Source organism: Siniperca chuatsi, linkage group LG2 (assembly GCF_020085105.1).
Source record: "Siniperca chuatsi isolate FFG_IHB_CAS linkage group LG2, ASM2008510v1, whole genome shotgun sequence".
NCBI classification, from domain to species: Eukaryota; Metazoa; Chordata; class Actinopteri; order Centrarchiformes; family Sinipercidae; genus Siniperca; species Siniperca chuatsi.
In genome coordinates, this window is record NC_058043.1 from 8,306,634 (window position 1) to 8,330,660 (window position 24,027).

The following is a 24,027-nucleotide window of genomic DNA, read 5'->3' on the forward strand; positions in this document are numbered from 1 at the left end:
GAGCTCCAGCTCTCTAAAACCAGACAAGTCACAGCCAAAGGCCAAATCAGTTAATTGCTTTGTGTTAATTCCCTATTCTCTAAGCTAATGCAATTACTTGCGAATAGAAACCAACTATCACACTTTAGGACACAAAAAGTCATTCTCTGCTTTTTAAATGTCATACCCTGGTTATTGAATCTATTCATAAAGCGTCATAAATGGGAGATTAAAAGTGTACCTTTCAGCTTCACTTATTATGCCTGAGACAGTTCTAACATCTTTGCTTCTCCCCCAAAATGAAAATTTTATTTCACAGAAAAAAGAGTAGCGCACGTTCAGGTCATAAAATATGAAAGGAAGATGGGGACTTTAAAAAAGTTATTTATTGGATGATGATGAAGTACTGCAAAGCATATAAAAGCCAACATAAGCCTTATGGTAAACTCGTATGTACATAAGCATAATAGGATAATCCCAATAGGGAAGCTTGATCTATCTCTGTTATGACTGCTGGACCTGCCTGGGTCAACAACACAAGACAACAGTCATCAGTCATTGAAGAGCAGAGCAGAGCATGCCTGCCCAGTACACTAATCAGATAAAACACGTCTGCTTACTGGCAGCACCTCAGCTGGGGAGTTCTCTCTGTCCGAGTGAGACCGATAGACGTGTTAGGGTCTGACAGCGGGAGACTGGGCTTTTTGTCTGATGTGTCTGCATGTTGGCTGAGCTGAGATACAGCTAGCCAGCCAGAGCCACAGGGGAAAAGAGGAAAGACAACAAATGCGTTAGTGGGTCTTTGTAGCGAGAGAAGATGATGCACACCGCACTGAGCACATAACTACCGGCAAAAACAGAAAACGGTCAGTGCTGGTGCAGACTAAGAAGCTAGTTTCCACGGAGGAGGGAGGGGGAGGGGGTCCTGCTGTTGATATGGGCCATGGTGGACAGACGGTGTGGGCCACAGAGAAAGAATGGAAGAGGGGGAGACAGAGATGAACAAAAAACAAAAGGCAGATGTCACGTGGGTCCAGAGTCGCTGATAGATGTGATGTGCAGCGCGGCACACAGGCAGTGGTTCAGGTAGAAAAGGCTTCCCTTTGTGATGCAGATGACAACGCAATCAGCCCCGCTTTGTCTCGGCCGATGGGCTCTGCTCCCGGGGACATTGAGAGCCAGACACTAATCCGGTGGGTTTGTGTTCTATGGGCGCGCTCATAAAGGCAGTGTCACAGTACCTGGGGTGTGTGTGGATGGGGGTCTCTGAAACGAGGTCTGACCTCTCTCAGGGTACACTCCTCCTCCTCCTCCTTCTGTCTCTCTTTCTCCCTGCGTCCTAGCTCAGTAGCTGGCTTTGCTGGGTTGAATATTATAAGCGCCATATTGTTAATGTGTACAACTCAACATTCACATGAAGGATGTGACAGGAACATGGGTCACATTGATCAGTTCATCTCCACTCTCGAGCAAACTCAGTTATCGTTTTCAGACTTATGGACAACACTTTTACTGGCTGGATAAAAAGAGGAAATATACAGTGACAAAGACATAAAACATACTGATTCCACATAATGGGTGAGACGTCTGTCAAATTACAGAGACTGCACAAAGAATTCAGACTGCAAATTAGGCCTAGATGTTGCAGGGCAATTTTGATTGTGAGTGCTTGTGAGTTTCCTGTTATGAATAATGTCCCCTAATGATTTCTATTCCCAACAGGTTTGGATGAATCAGGATCTTCCTAATAAATATGACTTACCAAGAGACTGCACATTGCCAATTAACATGTGCTAATTAAGATAGCAGGATATAAGAACATCCTTGATCTAGATTCCTGTGTGAAATATCAGAGGTTACATGGAGGTAAAGCAAGTTTCTTCCATAAGTGTCTATTTATCCGAACTACTCTCTTCTAGTCTGCAAAAAAACACTGTATGCAAACTTTATTACACAGGCCTGAAGCAGGCAGATTGATCACAAACTCCGATTTAATTGCAGAGTTAACCTGCCTGAATTAATATATAACCACTGTCTGCAAACTCGATTGGATAATATACATAATAGACGCTCTCTGTAGATAACAGAAGCTTTTAATAAATTGAAAAAGAAAGACAAACTTGAAAGATGTTGAGCTAAGTTCGATCTAATCTTTGTCCAGTCTTAAACAGTTAGGATTAGGAGCACTATATTATGCACTATAACATTTTCATAATAGCGTTAGTCATACTCTTTCACTTTTTGACCAGGCTGTTTTCCCCTACTACATACTGAAACAATTATAGCCCTACAATCAAACGGCACACCTATCCTTAAAGCACTGCAAGAAAAACAAATCTCAAGACTCCTAATTCACCTGATCCTCACTAAATAATAAATTTCTACACAATACATCTTTTCACCATTCATAGTGCACAGTACCTCCACAGTGTTATATAAAACCTTAATTAAGTAGACATTCTATACGTAGCATGATTTGAAATTGATATACTATTTTCTGAACAGAGATTGGGTTGTGCATGAAAAACCCTAATACTAAAGTTCTTCAATATTCATACACTACATCTGGATCACTGATTCTGCAAACATAAGAAATATAAATTTGATTTGTTTCTAAAGAAACAAACAAACACATGTTCAATGTCTGGACTAGTATCAAGAGAAACTTTGATGGATGGAAAACATAAGCACCAGAAAAAGTTTAGACAATCAAGGCAAGTATTTGAAAGTCAATTTCTGTATTTTTCTGGGACTGGCAATTAACTTAATTAAAAAGCAAATGCTACCTATTAGAAATTTTAAGAAGGATACATCAAATGCTAAGAGTTACTGCAACTATCATTTAACCCACACATGCTTTTGTTTGATATGACCAACCCTAATATTAAGTGAAAGCGGGTGGATACAGCGGTTTAGCTTTTTATCTGTCAGACTGCATTCGCCAAGTGAAACATGTATGCACTTGTTAAAGACTTTCTCATTGTTGTGAACCCATAATGATATCTGTGCTTGTGCAAATATAATTCACAGCTCTCAAGTCTCTTAATTCTTTAACGATTTAACTGATATGAACAATATTAGCAACATGGCTAATATACGTGGCAATTTCACATGGTGATTATGTTGTTTCTTCTTTGTAAAAAAAAAAAAATCTTCTACGTCATTTTGTTATTTCAGCTACATAAGGACAGGACCCTTTGTTTTGGAACAAATACATTCAGCACAAATGCAGTACAATGCTTCAGAGCAAAATAATTAGTAAATTAAGAGAGTGTGCTTTAAATCAAGCCTTTTTAAAGGCTAAAACGCACCCAGGGAGTCTAAAGCACATCATATTTACTTAAACCCACTGTTTTTAGTTGCTGTTTCAGTGGCAGCGTTATGTTGCTTATCGAAAGACTCGAAACACCTGTTGACTCTGAAAATATTTTCATTTTCTGATAGCATCAAATAGCAGCCATATCTGAACAGCTTGTGTCTGCAAACTAAACAAGCCTGATTACAGACCAAAGAGACAGAGGATTAAACACCTGTTCTTTTTTTAAGAAGCTATGAATACCTAAAGTGGGCAAAAGTCACTCTAAATGCAGTAGATCTACAGTATATGAAAATGATACAGGGAATATGAAAACAAAAAGAGTACCACAAGCACACTTTATAAGCCGGTAAAGAAATATTAACCTAAGTGTTAAGCCACTAGGTACAGTCTGTGAAGGTTGTGCAGTGTGATACAGCTGACTTTTGGCTTGGCTTCTGTGTTTTTAAATGTATGATAGTACTTCCCAGTGTGGTATTTAAATTCAGAACTTCGGTAAACTGATCCTTAGACACTTCCACTCTTAACTCTGTAGTGCACTCACGGAAGTGAATGTAAGCAAACTTGACTCAGTAGTTAAAGGCAGGAGAGAATGAAGAGTTGGCTCATGACAGTGAACTGTAGCAGTGAGAGTCAAACAGCTGAAAGCATGGAAACAAACAGTCAATCATGTCGAACTGAAAAGTTAGATTGGTTGAACAAGCTGGAGCCAGGAGCAACATACGCAACTATTTTGCTTTCAGAGCCAGCTGGGACAGAAACTTGTAACACTGAAATCCCATGCGTGAAGGTTGTAACAAAGATGACTAAAGGGAGCTCCTCTATGATTTTCCTGCTTAACTTTTAGATAACAAACTTTGTACTACAGTATATTCGAACCTCTAGTAACTTGATCAAGGTCTAGATCTAATACATACAGTGGCCATAATAAAGCAAAGCAGCTCAGTACCAGTGTCAGTAACCTTATGCAATGCAAAATTTTCTTAAGTAAAGCGGTGACACTTCTGCCTTAATCTCACCCTAAAGGTAGCCATAGATGTCTCTGAAATGTGACACCCCCCTTCAAGCGAAACAACTGGTACCAGCACTAATTGAAATTTTGCATGCAAAATGACAATGCCTGGGCCCTCGGCAGCATGGATTAAGGCTTGAATAGAGACAGATTCTTTTTGAAAGCCTACTGTGGCGGTTGGCGTGCAGGCCAGCTCCCTGCATCTGCTCATTGGGTGGACTGAGAAAACATTGGATTGTATACGGTCGCTCATTTTACCTTTATCTAATCCCATTTCAGAGCCCGCCTCCGTCTGTCTTTTGTTACTCTTCCACAAAACATAATGCTTCCATGTTACACTCACACGTCTATTCCTTACAAAACAATTCCGGTCAAAAACAGCAACTGAATTTACGTATGAAAGCATCTTTACCAAACTTGGCAGGACTTTCAAAACATTAACAATCATACTGTGCCTTGAACTGTCAGACTGCCTTATATTGTGTGAGAAAATGGTACTGAAAGGATTATGCAAAATACAAATGTAATATATGTAATTTACAAAATGAAATCAAAACAAAAAACAGAACATTTTGCCCAGTGTTTGCCAACTTTCTACCGAGTGGGCTCCAGTGCTCAACAGAGCACTGAAGGAATGCAGCACATATTGAAATGTAATCAAATCTGCTAGACATTTTTTAAAGACTCCATGCTGTGATCTCATTCTACCCCACTTCACCATCCTCTACTGTGGTTTCTGTCCCATTATGCTTCCTTCAGAGTAAAAGAGAAAAAAATGTTGTATCAAAGTGATCTATCATCGTGCTGACCCCAACAACAACTTGCATACAAGTCTGGAGGAGGTTGTTATTGTATCAAAGCAACACCACACCAATCCTCCCAGAAAACGTTTGCTGTGTTTGCACAGTACAAACTGTAATACCACATCAGAAGGGGGGGGGCCCGGAAAAGTCAAATGATCCATCTCGTAAATTTCATCTCCTCCGAACAATACAGGCTACTACAATTTTATGGCCAGGGATGAATCTGAGAATTTCCACTCAACAGAATTAGAAGAGCGCTGTTGTTAGCATTGCTGTCAACTGAGCACTGATGACAATGAATGGGTAAACTAATGAAGGGATAAATCCACAGTGTGTTTTCATAGACATGTTTGACATAGCTAAGCTAATTTCCTTGGCAGTACTACCTCCATTAATTTTCGAAAAAGGGCCTGTCTGTTCCTGTTAACTAAACCAATAAGAAGTGGCATCAATGGCAGCTTACATTAACACTAATCAACAATTTAGAGTTGTTTCACATTCCACAGGGTAAATTAAATGCCTTTGAAAAATAGTCGAATGCCACTGATGAATAAACGCCATTTATAGTTGTCCAACATGGCGATATTACTAGAGAGAAGAGACATAGTATAGTTGAGCTACAATGCTGAGGAAGAAGGTCACAGGCTAAACACATACATTAGCATTAAAAAAGCCAACTTACAGTATTTCAGACTTTACATGGTGAGCAGCGTTTGCACTGCACAGCTAGGATTTTCTTAAGTTTGGCACCAGTTTTAATCCTCTAATCCTCTCCAATATGTGACCCCTGCCTGATTCATTGATTGTTTGTATAACAAGTAGCCCTTTCATATGTTTGTTCTACAGAAATCAGGTATACTTGTGTGAGAATTAAGATTTCATTAGCACTCCGCTTTTTTTTTTTTTTTTACCAAACCTTTCCGACAGTACATATTGTGCTTCGGTGATCAACGAATAATGCACTGCGATGGTAGAGTATAATTTAGCACACATTTAGCAAATAACGTCCGTAAGTAAAAACAACAGAACTATGCGAAGATGTCACTCTCTATTAAACAAAAATAACAATGGAGGAAATGTAGTGTCCCATCACTAAACATGTCAAAACGATCCACTGGGGGGTTCTTTTCTGTTGCATGCTGGGATGGGGTTTTTTTCCGGATTAGAGCTGCAGTGACCTCTTTTTCAACCCTTTATTTCTCATACGTAAGCCATCCTTGCAACTTCATTGGACAGTCGACTAGGGTGATTCACAGGGTAAGATGGAGGGGGGCTGTATTGGGTTGGCGACGGGACTAGCTGGTTTCCGAATCAAAACGTGAAACACCACAAGCCCGAAAGGTACTGCAACATGCATACTGTATATCTAGTGTAACACTAAATATCAACGGCACCTTCTTAATCGAGCAAGAAGTGTACTTCAATACACTACAATAACTATTTGAGGAACTGATGCTCTCAGCTTACACATACGCTTCACAGTAGATTTTACATGTAGACAAACAGTAACCGTGTTTGCATTTTAAAGAGAAAGAGACAGCAAAGGGGAAGTGGAACACTGTGTAGTGTGAATCTGTTGTTATTTTTGGCATTTTTCACATCCTGTGGTTCCCTTGCTTTTGGACAAAATATCAAGGATAAAATCCAAAAATAAATAACCATTATGATAGCAATCAAGCAGTAATTAAAGTAATTAAAAGAAAACCAAATCATATTGACTATTATGTACATATATATGGGATGACGATATACAGTTACCTTTTACGAGATTCGTAGAACATATTTTTAACTGAATATATTTTACGTAAATCTAGTATATATTCAGGGTATATTAATATTCAATATATTATTCAAAAAAGATGTGGGACATGAAAGTATAATTCATGCGGTTTTTATATTAACCCATCTGGTTACATTATGCTTACGAAATGTTCTAAGATACAAAAAAAATCTGACAAGATATATATTTAATATATTCAAATAAAAAATACAATTTATGGATTTTATGAAATGTTTGTCGTACATTGTTACTGGTATTTGTATGGTTTGGATTTAGTGCTAAAACAGGATTGTACATATACATTTTCTAAATTAATAAGGTTGTCCTGGAATGATGTCTAGTGATCAAACCTTAAATATAATTAAAAAGCTATGACACAACTTTTATAGCTGACCATGTGAAATGTAATGCAAACCTCTAAGACTGCTTTTGTTTGAAACCATAAACAGGAGCAGTCAGCAGAAGTCTGCATAAATACGCATGACGTTTGTCAAAGTCTGTGCCAGTCCTACATGCGACCTGACAGGTGCTTCAACCTTTGCTATACAAATCTGGTTATTATACATGTAGAAATGATTTTTTTACAGTAAACAAGCAGCTAAATATTTGTTTTCCTGTTTTTCTTTTTGTTGTTGTTTTATCCTGTGGCTACATTTGGTTGAGTTTTTACATAGCTTCTTAGCTCCACCTGTAATTATGTGGTTTAGTTAAACTGACCAGAGGAAGAAGACATGTTTGTTTTCTGACAACATCCTAAAAATAGCCTGAATAAATGTATGACTGGGCTGACACTTTCCATTCTTCAGTGTGGCGACTGTTTCCTGTCCTGTCACAGAGCATACTGAGCCCAGGTACATAAAATCACCTGTAAATTATAATTAAAAGTATAGACTGAAAGCCCCTAAATTAAAAGAAATTATCAAAAAATAGCTTTAATTTCACCTTTATAATTTGTAGAAGATTAAAAGGCAAATATCAGAGTAATATTGTCCCTATAAGGTCGTATATATTTGAATAATGTAACAATACGTATAGTAAAATCATTATACAGTTACTTTGGAGCACCACAGACATACTACTGTAAACACATTTTATATTTTCACCATTCAACCTGTTTCATTGTGCGGTGAGCCACACTGCCTGCTGCCTATTACTGCTAAGCCAAGCTTTGCGTACAAATAACTGCATAAGGACGAGACAGAGCCTTTTGTCAATTAAACTAGAAGATGTTCAGCAGGTTTATTTGCGCGTTTAGTCTCGGACATACTTTTTTTTTTTTTTTTTAAAGGTTTAAGGAGACGTCCTCGTTTGCCTTTCACGTTTTTATCCCCCAACTGAAACGAAACCGGTGACACACCTCCACGAACACACAGGATGCGACCTACCTGACAGAGATTTAACGTTTTCTAACCTGGCGTAGCTAGCTGTGCAACACGAAAGCCCGTAATTTTATTCCGCAATTAACGCTAAACAGCATCTGTATACCTGCGGAGATGCGGGAGCATGTTTTTGTGTCCCATCATCATCCCTTGGCTGCTGTTTTGAGCTGACTCTACGCTACATGTAAGCACTGTAAACGCCATGGTATAACGTTAATACATTAACATATATTAAGGAGGATGAAAAGTTATTCATTTTCCATTAGCCTTCTATGCTTAAAATGAACACACGTCTTTTCACGCGCTTTGTCTCAAACTCAGAACCGGCAAGAGGATGCGGCTTTTAATGAAAACATTAGCTTACCTTCAACAGCTATTACGGCCGGTATGGTCCATAATATCCATAGAATATCCATTATTGGTCACTTATATCGCCCAGACATTCAAATAAAATACGTCCCGAAAGCCATTGACAGCAAAGGCAGAGAGGGGACAGGCGGTCCTTCACCTCCAATAGAGCGATCCCAGATAGCAGGGAAAACGAACTCAAATCTGAACCAAGTTTGGGCGAAACCAAAAAAACGACAGACAGAGGGGAGCACCAAGCAACGCAGAAACACAGCTACGCATTTTAGTGCTACATTAATCCAGCCATTCTCCTACAGAACAGAAACAATAACTTTATGTATATAATTAATGATAGAAGGTTTAAAGTATTTGAATTATCGATGCAGCCGCTCCTCAAGAGGATCCGTCATCCCCTTCAAAGCCACTTCAATTTACCCCGCTGTCAATTATCAAGAGGAGGACAGTCCACACACACTGCCTTACCTAGCGATAATTGAGTGTTTTGGGACCATGTGGTGCATTTATAAAAGATGGAGCAACTTATTCTCACTGCCACACCGCTCGAAATGGAAATACTGGTTATTGTTTTATCAGACAAAACTTAACTCTGTCTGTGGGGTTCACCATGTTACTTTTGGCGCTGTAACAGGTGACGAACTCGGGAGAACAATTAAAGTAAGTTCAACATTTTCTTTTCCTGTTTTACCTCCAATATAAGCAGTTTAATTTGTTACTAGGCATACTTTACCGTTTTCCACTAAGCCTTGCACCAGGCTGTATGGTGTTTGGGGTTTTTTTCTGGGAAAAGTAGCCTAATGTATAACTAAAAAAAAAAAGAAAGAAAGAAAGAAAGGACAGCGTGCAAATATTATTATTTTTATTGCAATTATATACTCTGATAAATATTAGTATTGTTAGTTTTCTGCATGTTGTTCATTTTTTAAAATTTATTTAGTTTAGCATGCAAAAACATTAATTCCATCACTTACTAGCAACTGTATATACGTGTAATTGCATATAGATCTGAAAGAATTGAAATTACTTCAAAATTGCCATGTAGGCTATGATCTATGTGATATGTAAATCAGAATAAAACTTTTCCTTTTCTGTGAGCTGTGTGTATTCAAACAGACCTAAGGCATAATGGATTTTATATATATATATATATATATATATATATATATATATATATATATATATATATATATATTATATTCAAATTTAATCAAATGTTTGATTGATTTTATAGCTTTTATACAACTTTTTCCTTTTTTCACTAGTTTCACAAGGAGTCAGTGTTCTGCTCAAAGTGTCCTGCTAAAAAAGAACAGAATATAAGACTGTATGCCATTATGGCAAACTATGGGAACTGGTATTCCTGCTGTAAAATAGTGCAGACTGGTATTAAAGGGAAGTCTGAGAAATATGAGAAAGAGTTACAGTTCATTCTATAATTTAATATAATAGTCTGCATAGTAGCTGAGTTTTAATCCACTCACTTCAAAACAGTCACTGAATGATTTGAATGAATTGTTAGGTCAACTTAATGACTTGGCAAGATACAATTTAAAAATGTCTACATGCTGTTACTTAAGCGGTCTATTAAAGGTTTATATCTGAGGGAGATATCTATTCATAACAGAAAAATTAATTGAAATCTAGCAGTGAATGTAATTCAGTAATTCGACTTATTCAACTTCTTGTAGCTAAACTCAGACCAGCTAACCATCATTCGTGCATCACGAGGAAGGCATCATGTGATTGAACAGGCCTAGTTGTCAATTATGTAGACCTGAGCAGCAGCTATTTTCCAATAACAGAGCCAAAGAACCAAAGCTGAAATATAACTTCCTCCAGAATGCAAAATTTTCCTTCCTGTGCGTGAATCATCATAAAACCATAATCAGTTGATGTGATGTTGGCTCAAAGTACTTTCAGACATGTCACAATTAATCTTCGGAAATTATTAAAATTGAGCTGTGTTTGCACTAAGTTGAGACTAAGAGTCTGGCAGCAACATTACTGGCAATCATTTTCCAACAATGAATGAAAATGCTATACGTAAAATATGCATATTAATAATCATAACACATTAAACTTTTATGAGTTTTCAGCTGTTTTAATACGATTATTCTTTTCTTTTTGTATTTATTGTGCATCTTGCAAGCCATTGACATATTTTTGAAATAGTGTGAAACTGATTTCCTGCTCAAGAAGCTGGCAGTAAAATTCCACTACCTTCATACACAGAGTTATGATGGGTAAAGAATAAAACACAGACTGGTTTTTATATGACAGGCATGGAGGCAGATGCCATAGGGATACACTGAAGCAGCTGCAGAAATTACAGATATGCCAAAACAATTACTGCTTAGTTTAAAATACAAAGATACCCAGAGAGTGAGCATGATGAAAATTTCAGAAAAATGGTCAGAAAAATGTCAAATTGCTTTTTTTTTAACAAATAAAGTGACAGACATCGAGGGACACACAAAAAAAGCTCTCTTTCAGATGTGCTCATGAGGATGTACAGTAGCCTTCACAAGGAACGGTAAACTTGCATGGAGAGAGATGCCTCGTGGATATAAAGTATGGAGTAACTAAAGCTGGATGAGAAACAAGAATTTAGAATAAATTACTTGTCATTAAACATGCCTTTCTTATTACGTGCCGCACCGCTGTAGCTAAGCAGCAGGACTCTCATGGGTTAAATGAGCCAGGCTGATTTATTTGCCTCCACTGAGTTTGACTGTATTGATTCCAGGTCACTTGACTGGCTGACTTCAGATCATGTTCAGGTGACTACAACACAGATGGAATAAAACGGCAAGGCACTGAGAAAGCAGCTTTCCCTTACTATAATGAGTTCCATACCAGCTCAATATTGACTTGAGCCAGAAGAGAAGTGAAAGATGTTAAAGAATTTATATTTATACTTCTCTAATATTGCCCACAGAGATCTTTCTGCCACGCTATGTTATAAATGCTGCATATTAATAAAATATGTGTAATGCAAAGCAGAGATGTCTGAATGTGACATAAATCCTGTCATGCTCCTCTGTGAATCCAACAAAAGCAAAACATACAGTACTGTACCTATAACGTTGCCTAACACAGCAGAATCAAAACCGTTCAGTTTTACAGCAACAACAGCCACAGCAGTCTACAGTAAACTCAAATACATGCAACAAATGACCTATTCATGTACCTCCTAATAATACACCCAAGGTGCACGGAGGAGAAATTGATTTTGTGTGTATGAATTTTTAACAAATAAAAATTACTTTGAATAATGGTTACATGACATGATAGGTTGATATTATATGTCATATTGAGTAATATTTTTCAATTATTAGAAAATGTTTTCCATATAATTTGCATATGTACCGCTGCATGTGCAGCATTTAATTCAATACCATTAACATAATTAATTTATCTCTGTGTGCCCATTTATATTATAAATTTACTATGAATTTATCACAAAATAGATGCATTTTATTTTTATATAATCAGGCACAAACTCATTAGGATTTTTGCTATATCTGAGTGTAATAACATTTTAGATGGTATTAATAATAATAATTATTTTAATAATCACAATTTTACATAGCCCATCAAAACTGCGATTCAAAATGGCCAATGATATTCATAGCAGCCTTTGTATGACTATGATAATATTATTATTGCATTTACATTATAGATATATAATTAATATGACTTCTAGTTTCTTCTATATGTGTTTCTTTTATAAATGTCTCAAACTTGCAGCCAAAGGAAAATTCCAATTATTTTTGGCAATGTTTAAATTATTGTGTTTTGGCAATGTTTACATTTATCTGATTTATCAGAAATATTTTTTACAGTCAATACTAAATCCATATAATTGAATATAAACTATATATTGATAGTGAATATATCAATATGAATATGTATATGAATGAGGATATGGATAGTGATGGATATGAAGCTGTTCAGACCTAGAAACACAATATACAGGGATTTATAATTTGATGCTTATTATACTTCAAACATCAGTCTTCAGTGCAGTAGTTTAAAAGAGGGACTGAATTGTAACATATTTTGAAAACAAATCATAAAATAACACAATCGATGACATACAGTACCACCAGCAGAACAGAAAAAGAAATAAAATATTTAAATGTTTTGGTCAGTATGAGAAGAGGAGTAGTGGATTTCCTCTCCAATGCCATGTAATGTGTCATTGCATCAACACTGCCACCCAGAGTTTAAAAGGTGAACATTCATAGTGGTCTTACTGTTGGACACACTGGATATCTGCTGCAAAGATTATTCAGAGTAACCTGAGTTTAGCTCAACACTCAATTGCAAGTGTAGCTTTTGTTAAGAAAATTTTAAGCAATATTAGTGTTGGTATCTTGTAAGCTGAAAACTATTATTCATCCACAGAAATTTGATTTAGAAATAACATTTAAAAAATAGTTGAATGCTCTTAAAACTATTTTAAGGGTTTATTTCTCATTTATTTTTAAACAAATCATTATAATTAAACTCTGAATAGCCTCAATAATAGCCTAGTTTATTTTAGTAATAAACTTATTATCAGTTAAGGACTTGACAGCTTAATCAGAGAGCTGATGTGGTTTTATTATAACTTGACATAGAGTAAACAAAAAGTAACTCAGATGGGTGCAGAGTAAGTTCAACATACAGTTGTGTATATTGGTGTAGATTTGTTTTTAAACACGTTTAAATTAACATTAATGATTTAGCTGTGATGTCATATGAGGTCTTCTGACAATTATTCACCTAAATGGATTTCAAATTTAAATTAAAACAAAACATTTGAACCCATCACATCACTGAACCCCATTATCTGAAGTTAAACACATGCTATTATATGTCATCCATGATGAAATGAAGTTGACGAGGGTGAGAATGAGTTCTTGCAGTTCATGAGCTTTTCTTATCCTTTGGAATATTTAGCTTGAACTTAAGACCATTCAAAACGGCCACTCTGGGCTGGAATCGATTTCACCTTGAGCCTTAAAGGGCTTACGGTGAAGTATTGTACCCAGTCGGCATCAGGAGCTGGATAAAGAGTGAGGAAATAAAATGGCCTGCTCTCCATAAAAGTCGGTGTGTGATCCCTGACCCTGAGCTACGAACTCCTCTAATCTAAAGAGACCTTTTTGCATGTGGATTACCCTTAGCTGAGACTACGTTTTCACAAGCAGGCAGAGTTGAGGAACTCTGACAAGCAGAGGAACCAAACCTAAATTGGATAATCCAGGTGTTTAAATGTTTTTATTTATTTATTTGTCTTAGCAGACAAGATAAACTTCGTCGTTATCTCCTTTTTCCTTTTGCTAAATTAAATGGCACTGCCGCAGAGGACACACAGCCATTCTTAGTTGTTTTGAAAAGAATATATTTATTCAATAGAGCTGAAAAAAAGATTGCCTCACTGCTTATCTTTCATGAATAGTCTACTGCACCCTACCCCACTCCAACCACCCCCCACCACCTTCCCAGCGTATTGGTTTACCCCTGCCAAAAATTTAATTCAATCCCACTAAGTTGCTCCAGCTTTAATTAAATAGACCAAAAGCCTTGGCAGGATTTAATTTACTTTCTTGTTAAGTGAACTTTACAGACACTGTAGAACTTTCGCTAGTGTACTGCTGGGACCTGAAAGGGGATGCTAGCACTGAAGTCCTTTCCTTTCACTTATTTAGAATTAAATCACACAATTTTCAAGCACAAACTGACAAATTAGGTGAGGTGAAGACTGAAATCAGTGTCTTCTTTGGTTTATGGCGGCCCACCGGCTTTCATGATACTTAAAAAGAAATGTGTTTGAATGGTGCACGCCTGTCGGAGGGCAGACAACACTTTTTATCATCACAATAAATCTAAGCACTATTGCCATAAAACAGAGGCCCAGTAAAAAGTGATTCAGCTGACAGTCATGACGAAATGAATGCCTTGATAAAATGGCAGTCATCAATCATGGCTTTGGTTTTGGATGCTAACATCCCGTCTAAGCTCTCTACTAATTGATATGAAACGTTTACATAAATCAGCAGCTGTGTGTTGATGCTACGTACTGTTGTCGCTGTGGTTTGCATTTCAGAACCACAGATAAATTTCCCCATAGCACATGCTGAGCAGTAGTCTACATGTGTTCAAGTCATTCTATGATGTGGATAGTTTCCTTGTTACAATAGAAACAGACTTGAATACGGTTATGAAATGTCAAAGGACATAGTCATGTATAAGTTCATTTATATCTTCACTGCTAGGAACTTACATTACTTTTGGGACCGTTCAAAAAAAGCTGAAGTCTGGTTGTAGATAAGTACAGAGTTTAAACTCTATTTGAAATTATCCCCAGTAGTTTTTATCACTAGAAGGAGCTTTAGACACACACAGATCTAAGCTGCTAGATAAACTGCTTTCTCTTAGGGACAAAATGTGAACTATTTAATTGGACCAAAAAAATGCTACTGTAACACAATGGTATAAGGATATTTTTAGAGTTTCTTCAAATGGAAAGGCTCATTGTCAAAATTAGAGGTGATGCTTCATCAATGTATGGCAGCCTTATAAATCCTCCTGTCATGAGTGGACTCGCTTTTTCAGTCCTTAATTGTCTACAACTAAATTCATAAATCACTGGCAAATTATAATACTGGAAAAATCTGAATAAATATTAATCAAATAGTACATCTTGCCTTCTCTACCAGGCTTTTGAGGGGAAAAAAATTGCAAACTTAAACACATCAAAATTAAACAACTATTAAAAATTGTGATCATTTGTGCACCAGAATACTTTAGGGTGGTGTGGAGCCATTACATGGAAAACAGTAATTTACAAAAGAAAATGGGATTCACTTTCCACTTCTACCAAATCACAAAGCTCACACTATCTGTTTTCCTCCTGAATATTTTTGAATCTACCAACTCAGTGGTCGGAGGAAGAATACCAGTTCTTGCTTTATCTTTATCTTTGTTTGATATGCTGTGACATGTTCATAACTTTGGCTTTGACAAGATGTTTTCATACCCTTTTTCATCAAACTTCATGAATGGAGTTAACATTACAAATAACAGTGTAGCACATTGTACATTGTGTGGTATGAAATTTTGTGGCCCTCATTGGTCAAAGGCAACAATCACCTTATTTTATTTTTATTTTTATTCTTATTAAAATTCTTTTTTTATGGAATGCTCAGACCTTTAATGTATGATCTTGTGTGAAGCATTGGTATAAAAGATTTTGTTATTAAAATATTTATAAATAAATGATCTCATGTTTTATTTAAACATATCTCATCTCATAAGGATGATATCGCATAGCAGTACAAAAGTTCCACTTTAGGCACTGTAAAGAGGCAAATTTGTCCCTATGAATTAAAAATTATATAAAATATAGGGAATATTGGATAGAATTTTGAATGTTGTAAATAAAGTTCGTCCATCATGTCTTAAATCTTTCTTCACTCAAGGCAAACCAGAATACAGTATGTGGTGCTCCTCCTGATCTATTTTCTCTTCTTTCTCCATCTAGACTGTCGGCCATCGCACAGCAACAGATGGAGGTGCACAACAGGATACCAACACTAAGAGGATTCCTCTTCCTTTGCCTGTCACTCTGGACTTTTTTTGTGTGGACAGGCTCTTTCATCGTGACCCAGCTCAACTGGCTTACTGGAACTGGTGTAGAGTTGTTGGTTAAGCCCTCTGAAACCCGCCACTACCCATGTTGACCTGCTTGGCAAACAGCAATCCATTATCAAGTCCGCTGTGAATAACGTTAAAATAAGTAACCAGGTGGGATTAGAAAGTCGCCGTAGTGTCTTGAGTCTCTGAACTCTGACCTTTCACTCAGAACTCTGAGGTATGTGCCAGCTCTCTGTACGTGAATGGCCCAGTGTCAAGTTTACTCACCTGCCTAGTACAAGAGGCAATGTGTGCTTCCCATTGGCAGGTAACTTTTAGGATTTAATTTGCAGGGATTAAATGGTGATACATTTGTGTTATAAAACTAGATATTCTCTAAACACAGAATCAGTTACTTCCAAAGAATTCAGTGACATAAGTGACAGTCCAATCAGTGCTAGTTTATTCTGTGAGCATTGTTAGCATAACAACATAATTATGTATAATATGTACTGTATAATCATATTCAGAGGTGAGAGGTGTTTCCCAGTCATGGATATGAACACCATCTCAAATCTTTTCACAATACTACTTATTGAGACAAAGATGTTGTGATAACATCACAAAACGTGAGTGATGAGATAGAGATAATGCAATTATCATTCTGGAAATGTATTTATTGAAAAAGCATCTGAATGTGTGGTAGTAAGTGCTTGAGTAGTAAGTGTAGTAGTAAGATTTGATGCGGTTTTAACAAGTACAGGTAGTAGTGAGTAGTTTTGAGTTGCATTGTGTTGCTTTTCAAACACCATAAATTCATATAAGCCAGATCCAGAGGGTTGTGTATACATTTTGCAACTCCAAGGTTTTTATGTTGGAGCTAAATTGTTTTGATTTGTCAAACATCTTCATAATAGTCCTCAAACAACAGTTCAATAGGACTTGCTTTTATATCAGGCCACTGAAGGCGTCCTGAGTCCTTGGAAATACTAGATTGCACAGGAAAAAGAAGGTTCAGGGCAGCAACGTGATTGTTTCTATAAACTTTATTATGCCAACGCGTTTCAGAGAACTGCCTCCTTCATCAGGGCGCACAAAGCATGTTGAAATTCTTCTAGTATCGCTATCTCAGTGCACTGCCTGAAAGAGGAGCTGTTTTTCTCTCTTCACACACACACCAAGGTGAAACTTTTTTATATGACTGAGGTTGCCTGGCCATAATGGTTGTGAGTTTGGTTCATTCATGTTTTGCAAGCAAGTAGAGTTCTCAAGTTGTCGTCCTTCATATTTTTTTAACTTTCTATGCAATCTTTAAAATGGTGTTTGCATACTGTTGCATTGTGGTGATAGTCAGTTAAGCTTTCACATGATACGGACAGCTTGCCTCATGTTTTGTACAGCAGCACGGTTCTAGGGAATGTATTTTTTAATGTTATTGCTTTTAAATGGCATAGTGTGTTATGGTCATGCATATTTTATGAGGAGATATCCATCATATCGTTTGGTTATAGGGATCAGCCGTCGCTGGATTCCTGTGTTCACATTACAAATCATACAATTTGTTCAGAGTAGTGTCGTAATTCAGATTATCACATTTCCTCTTTAGTTTGTGAATTTTATGAGTCATAGTTTAAACTCTGATATTGTAGCATTAGTATATTACTTATACTGTATGTCTTTACATCAGTATTTCTCAAGCCATGTTGTGCAAGTGATTTTATACAAGGACTGGCCTTTAAAGGCATAAACTACTGCACAGGTATTTCACACGTGCACAGTTCAGTAAATATCTAATAAAAATCCTGCAGTCATTTAATGACTTCATGGGATGTTGAAGCTTTCACCACTGGAAAGCGTAAAAAATGGTTAATTTAACTTGGTTGCTGCTCTGAGGGATATTACCTCTTTATTTTATTTCCTTTGTATTTAACCTCAACCCTGAGAGGAAGGAGAGAGCGGAATTGGGAATCTCCAGAGGGATCCAATTATATTTTCTCTCGTGTTCACTGCAATATAGTGACTTTCCAACAAGATCTCTTTCTGTTTTCTGAGTGTTTTTTCAGATTTTATCTCAGTAGACTTAAGAAAATCAGTTTATTTTTCTTAGGGGCCCTTTATCTGACTTCTATATTTCTTATCCTGTGACCATCTCCCATTTTAACCTAATGAACAATATAACAGGCTACAATGTACTTTCCTGTCTTCTGTGGTTGTAGCTAAATGCTTGCGGTAAATCATCCAATTTAACTAAAAGCCGTTATACACTCCCCACTAAAAACAAGTGGACAAGTGGTTGGTGTCTTTTAAAGTTTTCATGGTACAACTTAAAATTCAGAGGGTAACATTTTCCCTGCAGATCACAGATCATGTTAAATTCAGCCATGAAGTTTCAGCATGAACAGACATGGTAACTTTCCAAGCCCAATAGCTTGTGGCTAGAATCTTTCTTCGCAGACTAGCACAAATTTGTCACCGCCGACCAGAATTTGTCTGGAGGCTTAAGGATCCTCATATGACATTCAGCTGAGTTGACTTGCCAAAACAAGAAAAGAATGTCATTTTAGACATTTAAAATAACATAAAAACATAAAGGTAGTATAAGAGGTAAATATTTGCTGAAAATTTGCCAGATCCTGGTTTGATCAAGAGTAACGTAGTGCAAAGAATGATGGGTGTTTATGTGTGTGTATACCATATGTGTATTTGCAGGGGTGGGGGTGTTGTCCTGTGTGTTTGTGACTATGCATAGACGTGTGTGTCAGAATGCATGCAAGTATCCAAATACCACTGCATGTAAACATCGGTGTGTGTGTGTGTGTGTGTGTGTGTGTGTGTGGGGAGAGGAAACAGAGGGAGCTCAAACTGCAGAGGAGATTGAGGAAATAGAGCAGAAGAATATGGGACTGACATAAAGAAATCCTGGATAATTCTGCCTTAAGATGTGTGAGGGCTGCAAAGTGCAGAGTGGTGCATCCAGAGGTCGTTCCCATGGCAACCTTTGCCCAGGGAGATCGCTGACCCTCCTGCCCTGCAGTACAAGCGGAGCACAGATTGTAGGTCACATATGGCACCAGCGATCCAGTCAGGCCTAATCTGGCTTGTGGGTCATAAATTATACTGGAAAGCTGGTTAACACTCTCAGGCTTATCTCATCAGTAGACTCAATTGTACATAATGGCCGTGTTTATGGCAACTTGATGAACTGACCCATTAAATATATATGTCAACAAATGTATGTTTTGTCAATCGGCAAGGAGCAAAAAATAGCTCAGGAGTTTATGATAACCTGCTAAGCATAAAGCCCCCATCATCAAGATTTAAAGGTTGAAATTAATACTCACTTCATTTATTCTAATTCTTTAATCAAAATGTTTTAGATTAAATACATTTAATCTTTTTTTTTTAAAATCTATTAAACAATTTAATAATTGTTTAATAGATTTAATTAAAATCATATTTTAAAAATAAGTAAAATTTCAATGGAAAAATTCACAAATAGTTTCACACAAAAGTGCCCTGAACTTTTTTTACCCTGTCCACATTCCAGTTGTCAAGTACATAGAAATGAATGTGTGAAAATGTATAAATGAAAATGTATAATAAGTTATTGACGGCTTTTTTGTTTTTTTGCTGTTATCATTAAATTATATTATATTTAACCCTTGTATTTTTTGCTGACATTGGCTTTGCTTCCTCATTTTTGTGGTTCTACAGATTCCACTGCTGTATGTGTAAAAAAAATAATAACAATTGCAAAATCTAAATTTTCTTCCTTCAAATACTTTTGATCTTTTCTTCTGACCTTATCTAAAACCAATATGTAGAGTATGTAAAAGTGAAGGTGACCATAAAAGACCATAAAACACCAAATAAGGAAAGATTTCATGTTTAATGTGTTACTTGGGCTACGCGTGAACAAATATATTTCTTCTTATAGTGATGTCACTTATGTTTGGGGTCAGTTAGACCCCAGAGAGGTCTGATCAAAAAATTCTAACAACAGAAATCAGAACTATTTGAGATTTTGGAGGGGCAGTGCTGCGTAAAAAGATAAAAAGATAAAAATCCATTGTATTTAACCCTGTTTATTACAGAAGTAATGCATGTTTTTTGTGTAGCAGACTTCTCAACATGTCATTAGTTCAAAATCATGTTCTGAAAAGTCATGAGGTATCAAGTTGATAAAATAATGTTAAGCATGTTTTTTTGAACTGTTAAAGGGGGCCCGGGGTCTCTAGGACCCAATGTAGTGAAAAGAAAATGTATTTTAGAATGTTCCTTTACTCAAATGAAAAGGGAAATTTCAGAGCTGAAGTTCTCAAAACGTCTCTGTACGCAGATGTAACTTTATAATTTAAATCTCACGCAAAGTCATCAGTGCGAGAAACTCTGGGGGAAGCAGGATGTGAGATTCAGAAGCCGGCGGCAATGCAGCAGAAACACACATATGATTTGAATGATTTATACACCATGTTTCTGGAGTATTGGGATAGTGGAGATAGCCAACCTCAGAGGGGCCTTATAGTTTTATGTGCCTTTTGTAAAGGGTTTCCAGATACACACACATTCAAGCGTAATAAAAGCTCCCATTTTTGAGGTCCAGAGAGCTGTTAAATCCTATTTTAGGTCAAGTCAGCTTCATGGTCTGGATCATCTAAAAACACTTAGTTATGCATTAATAAAACCTTGGTTTGTATACGGGAAAACAATTTTCTGCAGGCATGACAATGAGAAAATATTTTTTCACTTCCATGTAATTCTCACAAACACTTGTGTGTGCACTATAAACTGCTGCACACTGATAAAAACACTGAATCTAATCTGGATGTAATAAACATAATGCTGGAGGAAATGGAAGTCTCTGGAAAAGCTTCTCAGTGGAATATAAATATTTCATGTGTGTGAATTTAAAGCTACGGTATTAGTTGTGGAAGACAGGAATGACTTTGGTGTCAAACATTTGCATGTTTTCTTTTCAAATCGTAGACAGTAAAATGTGTTTTTTTTTTTTTGTTGGCCGGGTGGTGAGGCTAAACAAGGCAACACTCTGTGTACGAGGTCAGCCTCAGTCTAATAGAAAACAGTTCCTGATCTCTGACTGTCTCTCCTTGCTCCATCACTGCCCCGTGGTTAGTGATTTCATGAGTGAGCTGGTAATAATCACGGGTGACTGGATTCTCACCTTTTTGCTGAGATCTATAAGTGAAGGCGCAGCTACACTTGTGAGGCATTCGGTGGCCATATGGGAATGCTTGAGGTCTGAAGTCAGAGGAATCTTTACATCTGCTTCTCATTGCTTTATCTGATTCGTATGTGCTTCCAAGTTGAAGAAATAACAGGTTTCATTAGGCAGAATTGCTGTAATTATTTAAAGACTTATTATTATTGCAGTACAAATTCAGTTTTCACATTGTTATTATTAAGATATAAGAGAATAAGCATTTAAATGGTGAGACCATAGATGCAAATATAGTTTTACACATCTTGAAATATTCGAGAAAAGTACTTGCAGGTGATAATGAAATTATTCAATGTCTGCAATCTGGATTGAAACATGACTTCACTTGCATACTTGTTTTCTTTCCTGGAGGCAAAGTATTTGTACAGTTTTAGCATATTTTGAAAGTATTTTTACATACTGAGTGATTTTTGTGTGTGTGTGCAGCTCCAATGGGAATTGAACCAGTAATTTTTTGCAATGTTAGTGTCTGTACCCAAAGACCTACGCAGTACTGCATGACCAAAACTATACACTGCAGTGACCTACGTCTCCTCCCCCTTAGACTGAGCGCCAGTCTTTCTTTCAGTTGAAGCTGCTCTGCTCACCAGTCTTGACATCTGCCTACAAGAATAACTCATACCATACACCGCCCAGTCTGAGACACAAAAAAAAAGAAAACAAGTGATCATGTCATTTTCATTTAGCTAATATACTAACTAATTTAAATATATTTGAATAAAAGAGAACATCACTCTACACGCTCTAAATAGCTTTATGATGTCCACAAAAATGACAACAGAAGCATTTAATCCAAAATAATTAATAGAACAAGTCCAAGCAAAGTGCGATCCATCTAAAGATTATTGCCATTTTCTTAATCATTTTGTATTTCAGAAACAGGGAAACAAAGATTTTAGTATTTTATTATCCCCCCACACTTTTTTGGCAATAAGCTCTTCAAATATATCATATTAATCAACATTCATGAACACAGTAAGTTATTAAAAAAATATGTTACAAATGTTTAAATTTGTGGAATATTTGTGTTTGTTATCAAGTGGTAAGCTACTGTATGTAGATGTTGTGCTTATGAACAGAATTATTACTTACTTTCTCACAAAGTTATTGGCATTTACTTTGGCTATTTGTTTTAAATGGTATCCATTTAAGTTGTATCTTTTATATAGATATTATCTACAATTTTTAATATTAGACGTTTTAGGCTTTTATAAATGTACTATATAAATGTAAATGTAAACGTAATTTTAATTGGCACAATACTGCTGTGCTGACCAGACGTTGTAAATTATTAGTCTAGTTTGAAAATGAATTCTTCCTTGAATTTAAGTTTGTGTGGCATTGCTAACCGTATAACCGATAGCCATCAGGTTTAATGTAAACTCGTCAGTCTAGACAGTTTCAAACTCTCATGTTGTCCTTCTGAACTCTGCGGCTGTATCTTTAAAATGTCTTCAAGGTTCACCGAGCTTGATGGAACTTTCTGGTACAGTCAAGTGCACACAGTGTGAGTGATCAGGCCTTTAACTTGTTACTGAATCATGCAATGTTCAACCTCTCAGACTGCTTGTTTTAGGAAAGCAGCCCTCTTCATCTGAACGGAAGGAAGAGAGGTACGTCGGGAAGGAGGAGGAAAAGGTGACAAGAGCAGAACTCTAACGCTAATGCAATCTGAAATAGCCTGTAATGCCCCGTTTCTAAATTGGAAAAATTGACCTTCCTCGGAGAGGTGACACAAGCCTGCACTCCGAGACGTTTCAGGGGCTAAGTGGAGGTTTCGGAGCAAGCTGCAGCAGACCCTGGAGGCCAAGCAAATATTTCATGAGTAATTTAATATCTGGAACATGAGAGCGCGCTCCACTCAGGATGCTGGTGCAGATATAGACAGTGATCTACGAAGAAGGGAGAAAGGCGAAAGGGCAGACCAATGAGTAGTTAATGCTGTACATCAACTTTCCTCCAAGGCTGCTTAAGGGATAGCACTACCACCACCTTCAAAAACTCTGTCCTCTCCTGCAAGCCCCCATCAGCATCTAAGATTTATTTACATGTGAAGCAAGTTACTCTTAAAATACTACTGTATTGTTCAAAAGTGGGTCTCAGAATTGTCAGCACCTCATACAGTAAGTTACAAGAAAGCAAAATGGCAATTGTGTACATATTAGTCTTTTGCTTACTGTCACAGCAACTAGGAAAAGCACCAAAGACCCTGAATACATGCTAATAAAGTTTTCAATATGACTGCCCACTCTAAAGGAAAAAAACATTTCAAGGAAAAAAGATTTTCTTGTGTGCATGAACCAATCTTGCTTTGCCTTCCACACATAGATGGATTACTGTATGTGCTGGGTGAACAACTTTCATTGCAATGAATGGACGCCAGATGTTATGAACTGGATCCAGTATCCAGTCCATAAAATACCATACATCCATGCTTCCACCAGACTGCATTGCTAGCTAGCTAGCTGCACACCATTACAGTTAGATAGCATTTGTGAGGGATTTTTCTGTGCTTTTTATGGATGCT

The 24,027-nt window shown here is 36.8% G+C and overlaps 2 protein-coding genes across 7 annotated transcripts in view; one reads left to right on the forward strand and one right to left on the reverse strand.

Annotated features, from left to right (window-relative positions):
• The window catches only part of ephb2b (eph receptor B2b), a 119,778-nt gene extending 110,960 nt beyond the window's left edge, over window positions 1–8,818 (reverse strand). For 2 of the 4 annotated variants that reach the window (XM_044166635.1, XM_044166618.1), the window contains exon 1: window positions 8,634–8,818. In XM_044166635.1, the coding sequence (XP_044022570.1) occupies window positions 8,634–8,685 (52 nt within the window). In that variant the 5' untranslated portion in view covers window positions 8,686–8,818. The remainder of the gene's footprint in view (window positions 1–8,633) is intronic. The other 2 variants (XM_044166641.1, XM_044166626.1) reach the window with 1 other exon arrangement.
• A 115-nt stretch (window positions 8,819–8,933) lies between these two features.
• lactbl1b (lactamase, beta-like 1b) overlaps window positions 8,934–24,027 on the forward strand; it is a 49,138-nt gene continuing 34,044 nt past the window's right edge. Inside the window, exons 1-2 of one of the 3 annotated variants that reach the window (XM_044166655.1) lie at window positions 8,934–9,292; window positions 16,170–16,589. The gene's annotated coding sequence lies outside the window, so the exon portion shown is untranslated. The remainder of the gene's footprint in view (window positions 9,293–16,169; window positions 16,590–24,027) is intronic. The other 2 variants (XM_044166670.1, XM_044166678.1) reach the window with 2 other exon arrangements.